This window comes from Mauremys reevesii, linkage group 11, assembly GCF_016161935.1.
Source record: "Mauremys reevesii isolate NIE-2019 linkage group 11, ASM1616193v1, whole genome shotgun sequence".
In the NCBI taxonomy this organism is placed as follows: domain Eukaryota; kingdom Metazoa; phylum Chordata; order Testudines; family Geoemydidae; genus Mauremys; species Mauremys reevesii.
This window is the reverse complement of record NC_052633.1, coordinates 12740058-12752301: the sequence shown is the minus strand read 5'-3', so window position 1 is coordinate 12752301 and position 12244 is coordinate 12740058. Positions and strand designations below refer to the sequence as shown.

General features: G+C 41.7%; 1 protein-coding gene across 13 annotated transcripts in view; it reads right to left on the bottom strand.

The window, feature by feature from the left end:
- Positions 1-12244, bottom strand: part of IKZF2 (IKAROS family zinc finger 2) — a 206499-nt gene that overhangs the window by 44984 nt on the left and 149271 nt on the right. For all 13 annotated transcript variants that reach the window (XM_039494409.1, XM_039494416.1, XM_039494405.1 and 10 more), the window contains one exon: positions 11467-11634. In XM_039494409.1, the coding sequence (XP_039350343.1) occupies positions 11467-11634 (168 nt within the window). The remainder of the gene's footprint in view (positions 1-11466; positions 11635-12244) is intronic.

Here is a 12244-nt window from a genome sequence, read left to right as displayed (position 1 = left end):
CCTTCTCTCTTCTGGGATGGGCTGAAGGTGGGGCGTTGTGCCGCATGGGCTGGTATGTGAGCTTTTCTCATTGTACTGTGCTTCTGGGTGATGTCTTTGCTGACAACTGTCAGGGTGTCTAAAGCCCACGTAAAGGTATTTTATGTGTTTTATTCTTTTTTCTTTTTTTTTTAAATCAAAAGAATGAACATCTTTTAAATGATCACTTTTCTGAAAAAATAAACAAACACCAAAACCACCATTTTGCAGCCTATGAATAATTGTCTGGTTGGTATAATCATCACCAGGTGCTCCTTGTGAAATTTCAATGGGGCATGGTGTAAGCAGTGTTCCTCTTGGTTCAGGAATGAAGATATCTATCTCCCCACTCTGTTGCAAAGCATGGAGGAGAACTTGGTGCACTATATCTCAAATCAGTCCTGCACAGTTATGCAAAACATGTGTGCAACTGCCACCTCTTGTGTAATCCGCAGTGTAATCAACTCCTATCAACCACCTCCAGGAAAGAAGGAGGGGCATTAGGTGGGGAGAATTCACAGTTAGATCAAACAGAAAACGGGAAACTAGCCAGAGAGGTGCAATCAGGTGAAAACATAGTTCCCCTGATAGGAAACCTTCAGGATGAATTTCATTGCTTTTCACATACAATTCCAAGTAGATATGCAGAGAGTCACAACAGGGTTCACAACAGGTTCACTATAAAAAACGCATCTCTCTCATTTTCTTTCTCCAGTGATATCCATCAATATCTTAGCCCTGAGGCAATTCATAACAGCAGGTTGCTGAGTGCACGGGAGAACAAATCAGTAGAAGCCTTGTCCAACTCCACTGTGGTATGGTGTTAACCAGGTTAATTTTTTTCTCCGATCTCTCTTAGCTTCCCTCAGGATGGTAAAAATACCTCACTCACCTTAGCAGTCTTGCTTATTATCAGAGTCACTGACTCGTTTCTCGTCTCCATTTTATGGCCCCATAAAATGGCTAAGTGATAGCAGTGAAAGCCAAAGCCACATACTTCAGATCCAGAGTCAAAGTGTCTTAAAGTGCGTGGTTTTTCAGGTCCTTGCAAGAACTGTCAAAGCCTAGCTGACACATTAGATTTGCTCCCAACATAGGCTATGCTGAGAAAGGCTTTTTCCAGTGAAAACAATGTATTCCCTGCTTTCAAAGCAGCTGTAGCATCGAGCTGCTCAGACAGGATAGATCCAAGCAAGTGTCTCATTTTTCCTCTCCTCCAGCTTACTTAAGTGAAAACCATGTTTTAACATGGCAATAAGGGCCGGCTCATGGCTGCCATCCTGAGTTGTCTCCTCTGAAAAAGTATCTGCAGCCAGGTAAGAAATTTGTGGTGTATTAGGCTTGTGGGTTGAGCCTATCACAATTTTAGTGCAATGACAAGCCCAAATCTCCCAAGAGGGCCCCATACAAGATGTGCAAATGCTTAGAGAAGCACTTGGGAGTTTCAATTCCTGTTTATGTGCTTACCTGCCATTTTGAGCATTCAAATACAAGATTTGTGTAGTGACTGTCATCTTGGTCCCCACCAAGGATTGACCCCTACATCCTCCAGAGCCTCTACAGCTTGAGTTAAAGGATGCAGGCCCTTTTAAAATGTGTCCCCAAGTCTTCTAGCTGAGAGACTGTCCTTTATATAAATCAGGCACACAGAGAGACACGTAATATACAAATCCTCCTGAGGTGCCTATGTTTGCAAAGTGGGCCCTGTATATATAAAGGCAAATATTTTAAACTGGGATGGCTGAAAACAGGCACTTAAATCCAAATTAAGGGAGATAAGCAGCCTGCTTTTCAGAGGTGTTAAACACTCCCAGCTGCTAATGATTTCAACTGTAGATGATCAGATCCTTAGGATTTTCCGATTTCATTTTCCCTATCTGTAAAAATGGGTCTGGTGTGGATTAAATAGTTAATGGTTGTAAAGTGACTGAAGATGAAAAGTGCAGCCTAAGTACTTCATTATTTATAATAACCACCTTTACCATTTTGCTGGAGATAATCAGCCAGTTATCAGAGTATAATACTGAAGTGGTGAGGTTCCTTCCACTTAGTAATTAACGCATATCAGTGTTGCACCAAGGATATGTAAAACTAAGGAGATAATACACAGCTCTTCATAGCCTTGGTGTAACAGACACTGGAATATTTAAGCATTTATATGACTCTCCTTATCACAGACTCTAAGCACCTCACAATAATGAATGCATCTTACCCTCGCAACACTACTGTGATGTAGGGAAGTTCTCTGAAAACATCCACTCAATGCGCAGCGGCAGTCAAAAAAAGCGAACAGAATGTTGGGAATCATTAAGAAAGGGATAGATAATAGGACAGAAAATATCATGTTGCCTCTAGATAAACCCATGGTATGCCCACATCTTGAATACTGTGTGCAGATGTGGTCGCCCCAACTCAAAAAAGATATATTGGAATTGAAAAAGGTTCAGAAAAAGGCAACAAAAATGATTAGGGGTATGGAATGGATTTTGTATGAGGAGAGATCAATAAGACTGGGACTTTGCAGCTTGGAAAAGAGATGACTAAGGGGGGATATGATGGAGGTCTATAAAATCATGACTGGTGTAGAGAAAGTAGATAAGGAAGTGTTGTTTACTATTTATTGAAACACAAGAACTAGGGGTCACCAAATGAAATTAATATGCAGCAGGTTTAAAACAAACAAAAGGAAGTATTTCTTCACACAATGCACAGTCAGCCTGTGGAACTCCTTGCCAGAGGATGTTGTGAAGGCCAAGACCATAACAGGGCTCAAAAAAGAACTAGGTAAGTTCATGGAGGATAGGTCCATCAATAGCTATTAGCCAGGATGGACAGGAATGTTGTCCCTAGCCTCAGTTTGCCAGAAGCTGGGAATGAGCGACAGGGGATGGATCACTTGATGATTGCCTGTTCTGTTCATTCCCTCTGGGGCACCTAGCATTGGCCACTGTTGGAAGACAGGATACTGGGCTAGATGGACCCTTGGTCTGATCCAGTAGGGCCATTCTTATGATATTATCCTAATTTTAGAGATCGAGAACTGAGACAGAGAGTAGATTAAATTAACTTGTCCAAGGTCACGGAGGAAGCCTAGTTCTAGCTCAGCATTTACTCACAAGACCATCTTTCCTCCAGAGCCACCACCTCCAATTTTGGTTCCCCGCAGGCGAGGATGGAAATACAAAAGTAGAGAAAATTTAAAACAGGGCAACAAAAAGGGTAAAAGGATTGGGAGATAAGATAGAAGACAAGATCAAAGAATGTATAGGGTGGAGAACAGAGATGACTGAGGGGGAACAAAGACTATAGTCTGTGAAAGCCATTGAAGTCACAATATAAATAAAGTAAAGGAATTATTCACAGTCCCAGATGATGGTATTACAGGGAACAGTAACCTTCAATGAATGAAGGGATAGTGTAGGGTAAATATTAAGAAGAGATTCATAGCTGCGAAAGCAGATGGGCAGGGGCCTGGCCTCCCAAAGGAGCTGATAGAAGCTCAACCACTTAAAATGTTGACGATGTGATTAGATATTTTGTTAAGAAGGGCCACTGCACCATACGTAATAGCCTGGTCACATTCCTTTGTCTGTCTGATCCCACTGACATTACACATACTGTACTGGGGTAGCACAAAAGCCCAGAAGAGGAAGATTTAAACTGGTTTACAGAAGTCAACTCCCCCTCACCCCCCCCCCAAGTAGAATTTTATATATGTTGGGCCTGATTCACTACTTGGTTACAGGGTCCCACCGGTCAGTCAGGCGAGGCCCCGTATTCTCTATCTAAACAGCAGCGTGATGAAATCATGTGAGGGATCAAGGGCCAAGCTGCCTGCCCCGGTCACAGCCCCTTTGTGCTGCTTGAACAATGCAAAGTGGTCAGAATCTGGCTTCTGCTGCCAGGCTGAGAAATCCTCAGGTGTGCGTGTGGGGGAACGGTCAGCTGGCACTAAGCTAGCAGAGACCGCAGCCACATCAGCTGCCTTACCCCGTACTGGTACAGGCAGTGGGGAGCGGGAAGGACACGTGCAAGGTCACGAGTGACAGGCTGGTGGCAGAAAAGAGTGCCGCTCCTCTCTGCCAAGTTACAAACGGCCCTTAGAGACCATATCCAGCTGTTGTAAGTTAGAGCAAGTTCTCCTTAGATTGGGGCTGGGACAACCTGAGAATCAGGGAGCCATAACCAGCTCCTTGAATCTACCCTTCCCATACTGAGCAGAACAGATTGCAGGAGAGAATCTGGCTTTACCAGCACATTGAGCAGCTCCATGACTCCCATTTTGTGCAGCGGCTGCTATTCCCTTCCATTCTGTGACCCAGTGGCCTTCCAGAGGAGTTTTGGATTGCCTGGCTGTGTGGTAAAGGCCAAGTAACACATGTTTATGAGCAGGACCATGATCCTTAGAAGTTTTGCTGGGGGTGGGGGGATTGTTGGACTCTTGAATAGTATCAAGTATCTCTCCCGCCCCTAAAGCCCAAACACGCATGATGTTTTATTTTCTTAAAAATCAACACTCATCATTACCAGAAAGCGAGTGTTTGGTAAGCCCAGTCCACAGTGTTCTGCCCTCATTTGCCAAGGCACTTCTCCTATTTGTCTGTCTTATCTGTAAGAAACAGATCTTCTGGGTTTAACAGCTGGCGATTGACTCATAACTTCTGCAACTATTAGGGAATCTTTAAGGTTTATCTTTTTAAGAACATGATAAGCAAAATAAACTTTAGTCTTATAGTTTGGGGCAAAACCGTATCTCCTTCAGAAAAAAAGTTGTACAATAAAATCTAAATGTGCTTTTTGGGGGGCTGGGCGAAGGTTCCTGTAGCACTTTTAGAAAACAGTGATGGGTGATACCAGTGTCCTGGCCAATAGGGTCACTCAAGAGAAAAGGCTCAAAGGCCCAGATCCTCAAACTTATTTAGGCTCCTAATTTCCACTGAAAATCAATGGGAGTTAGCAGCCTAAATGGCCCTTTGAGTTTCTGCGAATGACTAAAATTTAGAATGGGAGACATACCTCAGTACATAATGGCTGCTTGTGCTAGGTAGTTGCTGCACTATGAATACTTACTACCAGAAAAGTACTCGGAGGATGAAATTCCTTCTTGTGCAGCGGGTCATGCACCACTTAAGCCTTCAGAACTGGGTCTCAGCTGGAAATAAATGAAGCATGAGCCTTGTTCTGGAGCTCTGCTCAGGAGTGAATTTCACCTTGGGATGCCTGGAGTATGGAAGGCCTTGTATCAAATCAACCCCTCTTCCTTTTAACCTATTTTAATCCTTTCACCTTTTCAGTTCATATTTAAAACAAGGAACCAGGCACACAGGAAACCTAAGGTTTTACAGACACTACAACAGAGCGAAGGACTGACTGAAGAAGAGGAAAACAGCAGCCATCCCAATGCTGTGTATGAACTAATAACATTTAAGAATCCAAAGACCAACAAGCAAATACCAAAATCAATTTCATTAAGAGTAAGAGATTAATTCCATTGACTTTAACCGAAACTGCACAAGCAAAACAGGCAGAGAGAGAGAGTGTGAAAGCCCTGCCTCATTCTGAAGAAGCAGTACCCAGTAAATAGAGCTACATGCATTTAGGGTGACCAGATGTCCTGATTTTATAGGGACAGTCCCGATTTTTGGCTCTTTTTCTTATATAGGCTCCTATTACCCCCCCGCCCCTGTGCCGATTTTTCACACTTGCTGTCTGGTCACCATACATGCATTACATCATCAAAACACACTCTCAACGGGTTATCAAACACTGTGTTAGCTGGTGGTGGAAGCAGCTCCTTAATGGTGTATAGGCACCTAACTCTCCCTGAACGAAATGAGAGGTAGTCGTGTATACAACTTGGAGGATCTGGAGCCTTACAAACCAACCCCTGCATGCATATCACATATTTCCTCTCTTTTCCATAGGGTTGGCTCTCGGCTCATGCGTAACTTCTTTTCTATCCATAATGTATTCAACGCCGGCAGTCCAGCTTAAAATACTGAGTGAACTCCTGGCCCCGCTGACGTCTATAGCAAATCTCCCACAGTGGCAACAGCACCACAGACTTTAAAGTCAGAAGGGACCATCATGATCATCAAGTCTGACCTCCTGCACAATGCAGGCCACAGAACCTCACCCACCCACTCCTGTAATAGACCCCTAACCTCTGGGTGATCTGTTTTTAGTGCCGTGCTTGTTCTTGCAATATTCCAGCTGGACTGGCTGAGACACTAGAAAGCTCAGACTGAGTCATTAGCTCAGGCAGAATTAGAATTCCTCCTAGCTCCTAGTCCACATATGCCCATACCCAAAGTTTTACCTGCTCCACTCCACTGCGAGCGTGTTCCAATTACTAGAGCCCAGAGTGTCACAGAAGGCTGAAGTGGACAGCCCTTACTCCTTCCTGAAGAATGCTAACTCATGCAAGTAGAACCATTGGTTTCAGTGAGATTACTGGCATGGTGAATGTTCATCAATATGAGTACGGGGTTTGCAATCAAGACCCTAAAAAAATGAGACTTCAACCCAAGAAGCGTAAAGCAGAGTAAGAAGACTGCCTTTCCATAAATTGATATTTTCATGGCTAGTGAGCCCCCCAATTAGGTATGTCATTTTTCTTAGATGCTGTATGGATTGTGCTAAGATCGTGCAATTTTTTCTGTGCTGTTCTTTTTAAAAACAAATGCTTCACTGGCTTCCTTTCGCAAACGAAAAGGATACCATTAGTTCAGTGCTATTGAACAGCTCTATAATAACAAGCCACCATTCAAGTACAACAGGGGAAGAAAAAAAACAAAACAAATATTTGTTACAAACAATCATGATAAAATTTTTAAAAACTGAAAAAAAAAATACCCTGAAAGCATACTTTACATTTACAGGAGTAATTCTTTGTGTTATATCCATCTCTCTCTCTATATTTTATATTATATAAAAAAATCTCAAAGAATATTTATAAAATGTTCTTTTTAATGTAGGCTCTTTTGTTATCTATAACACACAAAAAAGAACATTATTAAGGCTGCAAAGTCAAAGCACTTAAAAAAATCAGGAAAATGGCAGTATAAAGGATGCCTGTGTAACCTTAATTCAGTCCCCTTGTGCATAAGCATTATGACACAATCTGTAATTACATGATTGCATACTATTTCTTCCACAGGACCCCTGTCTTATTCAATGCACAAGCTTAAAGAGCAGCTATTCAATATTATGTTTTCTCCTTGTTGTTCTATATGTGGTCCCAGGCCTTATTTACTACTTACAATTGAAACCCTACTCTGAAGACAGAATTATGAATTTCCTCATAAGTTCTTCAATGGCACTCCATCACTAGAGTGTCTGAGTGCTTCACAGACATTAATGAATTTATTTTCACAACACCTCCATGATGGAAGGGATGGTATTATCCCTATTTTACAGATGAGGAACTGAGGCTCAAAGAGATTAAGGTCCAAGGTATTCACTAATTTTGGGTGCCCAATTTGAGATGCCGAAGATTTGATTTTTTTGATTACTTAGCACTGTATCTCACTTTATATGTTCAAGGCACAGCTCCCATTGACTTCAGTTGAAGCTATGAGTGCACAGCACTTTGCAAATCAGACTCCCAGAAAATGAGGAACACAGTCTTAGTGATCACCTGGGAAATGTTAGTTTAAGTGACTTGTCTAGAACCACTTAGGAATTCTGTGGCAGAGGCAGGGTTAGAATCCAATTCTCCATGGCAGCATTCAAGTGCCTTAACCATGAGATCGTCTATTATCTTCCAGTAATCCTCTACCTCATTCACTACTCACCTGCCAACCTCTGCAACACATGATGCAGGGGTCTTAAAGATGACAGCCTCCTTCACTGCACAACCCTAATTCATTCCCAGAGCAAGTCCATCCACGTACTGAATAAGGTAGAATTCCTAAAAGTATGTGATCATGTAATTAAAGACAGTATTATAATATGTATGTCCAAGGAGGCCACATTAAGGTGGGGCAACCTTAATTCTGGTATTTCCTAATTTTTGAGTGCTTGACTTTGCAACCTTAATGCTCTTTTAATATTATATATCTATATCTCTATCAATTTTTTTTGGTAAAATGCATAACACACATTTGAGGATCTCAATGCACTAGGTAAACGCTACTTTGGCCTAACAGCACCTCTGTGAAGTAGGAAAATATTATCCTATGTCAGACAAATGTAAACTAAGCCACAGGGAAGTTAATTATGGCCTGATTTTCAGAGGTGTTGAGTATCCAGCCTAGCAAGGAGTTTAATAGGAGTTCTAGGTTTTCAGAATCTCAAAAATCAGGCTATAAAACTATTTGCCCAAAGCCCTAGGAGAAGTGTGAGGAAAAGCCTGGAACAGAACCGAAAGCTCCTGACTAGCACTGCCATGGCACCATCTTTGTTTCCTGTGAAGTCTTCCTTGGCTACATAAACTGTACAGAAAAGTAGGCGTTTAGACTGTGGCCAGAGTCAGATTTCCTGGGCTTTATACTCAATTCTGTTGGACATCTTGGAACCTCTCTGTGCCCCAATTTACTTAGCTGTAAAATGAACATACAACGGCATATACCTGTGTCACTGTGGTGTTGTGGGACTGTGGGTCCAATACTCCAAATAGTTACTATCCTATTAAATTCCCAGGAGTTTCTCTAGTCTCAGTGAAGTCCAATGCATGAGTCTACTCCCATGCATAAGATTATGGATATCCTGTATGGACATCATAACCTTCCTGAAATCAAAGGGGCTACAGATGGGAGAAAATATATACGCAGTAGTTTAGTAGAACTGCAAATGTCAGTACAAGGTAAATAATCACAGTAGTATATAATTGTAGGCTCAAACCCTTAATTATTTAAGGTTAAATTATACCAGAACTACACATGTTCAGTGGTACCTATGCGTTGAGTAATATTTTCATTTTGGGGCTACTTGCATTGTAAAGTACTAGCGAATAAGGGTGGCACAGTATAGCTTAGAAACATTACAAGTACTCTGAGATCCATGGATGAAGATACTATGCAAGTACAAAGAAAATAGAAATAAAAAAAAAATAGGAATAAAAGAGAAACTGTCAACTCAAAATTGATGTGCAGTGCAGTTGCAGCTCTGGCAGTCCCAGGATATTAGAAAGACAAGGTGGGTGAGGCAATATCTTTTATTGGACCAACTTCTGTTAGTGAGAGAGACAAGCATCACAGCTAAATGCACTTAGGTGTGATGCTCGGACTACCTTGCCCACACTTAAAGAAGAGCAGTGTGTGGCTTGAAAGCTTCTCTCTCTCACTAACAGAAGCTGATCCAATAAAAGATATGAACTCAAAATCTATTCCATTTAAAAAAAAAGTTAAAAGAAGTTCCAGGTACTTTAGCGGCCTCTGAGATGCTAATTTCTATGGGTTTACAATCACATTTTCCTATTTTTAAAATGTCCTCCTTTGTTGTGTGAAAGACCCACACACAGAAGAAGGGAAAACTGACTAATAGATTACACAGGGGAAACAGTGAAACTGGCTAAGTGGTGTCATAAACACAAAGTGCCGCCAAAATCACAGACTAAAACTGAAAAATTCGGTGTTTAAACTCACCCGTCTCTTTCTCCTATAGTACTCTTGGGTGTTTCCTGTTAGGAACAGTATGTAAACAATATTTCAGATAAAAATGTGATGTTTAATTTGACAGTGTCCTTTTAATTATTAAAATTCATTTTAAGGGAAAGAGTTTCACACCTGTTGAAATAATGGGCCAGATCCTCAGCAGTGCAAATAAGCATGGCTCGCTTGATTTAAGTGGAGCAAAGCTGATTTAAACCGGCCCAGCTTGGATCTGGCTCAAAGTGTAGTGCTTTCACTTAAGACCAGACTGAGGTCTCATAGTTCATCATTATCTTCATCCCCAGGTTTCACTTCTGATGTATCTAGTTTTCTGACTAGGGAAGGAAGAAGAGGCAAAGACTCTATGAAGTCTACTAGACTTCTGTTAGACCTTCTTGATCAGCTTCTTTTTCTAGACTATTAGGACCAGTCTATTAACATATAGTGCAGTGAGGGGAGCCAGTACACAAAAAAAATCCCACCTCTTAGATAGAAGAGACACTCCCTCAAATGAAGCTGGAGTTCAAAAGTAAAAAGGCAGAACTTGCAACTGCAAGTGAATCATTGAGGAGCACATGTTCCACTGGCTTCCAATAGGACCTATACTTCTAAGTGACTTAGGCACTTTTGAAAAATCTCACCACTGAACAGCAATATTTCATCCTCATGCAAAAAGTACAAGATCCGCCTTATATTTTCACACAGGAAACGTGAAGAACCTATATTCAGGTAACAATATCTATAGTCATCTTATGAAAACGATCTTAAACCATAATGAGTGTGTTTTTGTAATATGGGTTATGTTTTGTCATGATTCATTTTTTAAAATAAAAATATTTTTTCTTTCACTATACTTCAAGCGGTTATGGTCAGAAGAATGTGTGAAATTCACCGCATGATACTCCATATGCATTTTCTGCTGGGTACCAAGAATCACATATTACAATACATTAAATAAGTTCATCAGTAAAAGGGAAGTAGAACAGTTTCCAGACAGTCTAATTATCTCTGTTCATTCAACAATTAAAACACAGTCTCCTGTAAATGATATGCCCCCAAAAGATGAACATTCTAGAGGGACAGATAATGGTGGGTGATTTTCACTTTTTCAGGGGTTTAGGGGTTGTGTCTGGCTACCCCATAAATGAGGAAGTTGGGCGGAGAGGGTACAAGTAGTCTGGCCCCTTGAGATGCCCAGGTGCAGGGGCCAGACACAATATGCATGACCCTCAACACAGGGACTGCTATAGTCAAGTGCCACTGACAGCACTGGACTCCTTGGGGGAGCCATAGGGGTTTGAAAGGATGTGACCATAGCTCCAGTGGAGCTGGTTTGAACAGGGGGGAGCATACAATGCATTCTCTCCAATGGGGATACATCCTCCTTATGCTTTAGGAAGCATTGTGGCTGAATGGCATGCCCGAGCCCTACAAGTAATTAGGGTCTATGAATCTTACCAATGTCTGGAAGTTACTAGGTGCCAACAGGGAACGTGACATGAATAGTAAAATACATTTTTAAATAAACTAATTTATTCTGATCAGTTTTTTGGGATTTTACAGATGCTCAAGACTTAAGATGTCGACACAATCTAACGCCCGAAGTCAGGATGCATCTAACGAGATGTGCAAAGGGAAACGTGTCGGCATCCATGCAGGAGCTCATTCGTACAAGAGGTAGGTCTGAACCACAAAGTCCTGATTTGGATTTTCGGTTTCCCAGAGTTCAGGACTTGGTGTGTCTGGGAGCCCAGAACTAATTCACCAGGAAACGTGGTTGCAATTTCATAACCTATTTTGATTTAACAGTCACAAGGAAGGAAACAACAAGGAAGAGGAGACATTGGGGGCTCACCAGAGTGCGTCCTGAGGTGTCCGGTGAGGGCGTCCCTTCTCCGGCAGGCATAGCTGCAGAAGGGACATTTGAACGGTTTTTCCCCAGAGTGCAACTTGATATGCCTCAGCAGGTTCCCCTTCTGCGTAAAAGAAGCTCCACACTGGTTACAATGGAAGGGGCGCTCACCTACAGTGGAGAGAATCAGCAAGAAACCATCGAACACAGAACACACAGACCCAATATCCTATTGCTTGTAACAGAATATAGTGCAGCCATCTCTAAGTCCACTATCACCCAATTTAAACCAAGGATTTGTGGCAGGTTTAATATCTTTGTAACATGGGACTTGCTGATGCTAAAGGCCCGCACTTCATCATGATTGTGGGCAATATTTTCAACAGTGGTTTTGGGTGCCTCAGTTTTGGGAACCAACCTGAGACGCTTTAAGAGGCCTGATTTTCAGAAAGTGCTGAGCATCCACCCTCCGAAAAAGGTATCTGAAGCTGGGCAACCAAAACCACTAATCACCATGGAAAATGTAAGCCTATTGCTGTGTTGCTATCTCTGTGGTTTGCAAATATTTGTATTATAGGCCCCATCCTCAGAGGGGTTTAGAACAGTCACAAAAATTTACTTTGGATAGATATCATGGTCTCAACATAAAAAAAATAGATAGATACACACACAATTTTTTTCTTATTTTTTTAAAATAATTAAAACCCCTTTTAAGGCTCCTCTGCACTACTAAAGTGATGCAAAGGTCTTTAGTGTAAATGAGAACCAGGCCCAAATAGCT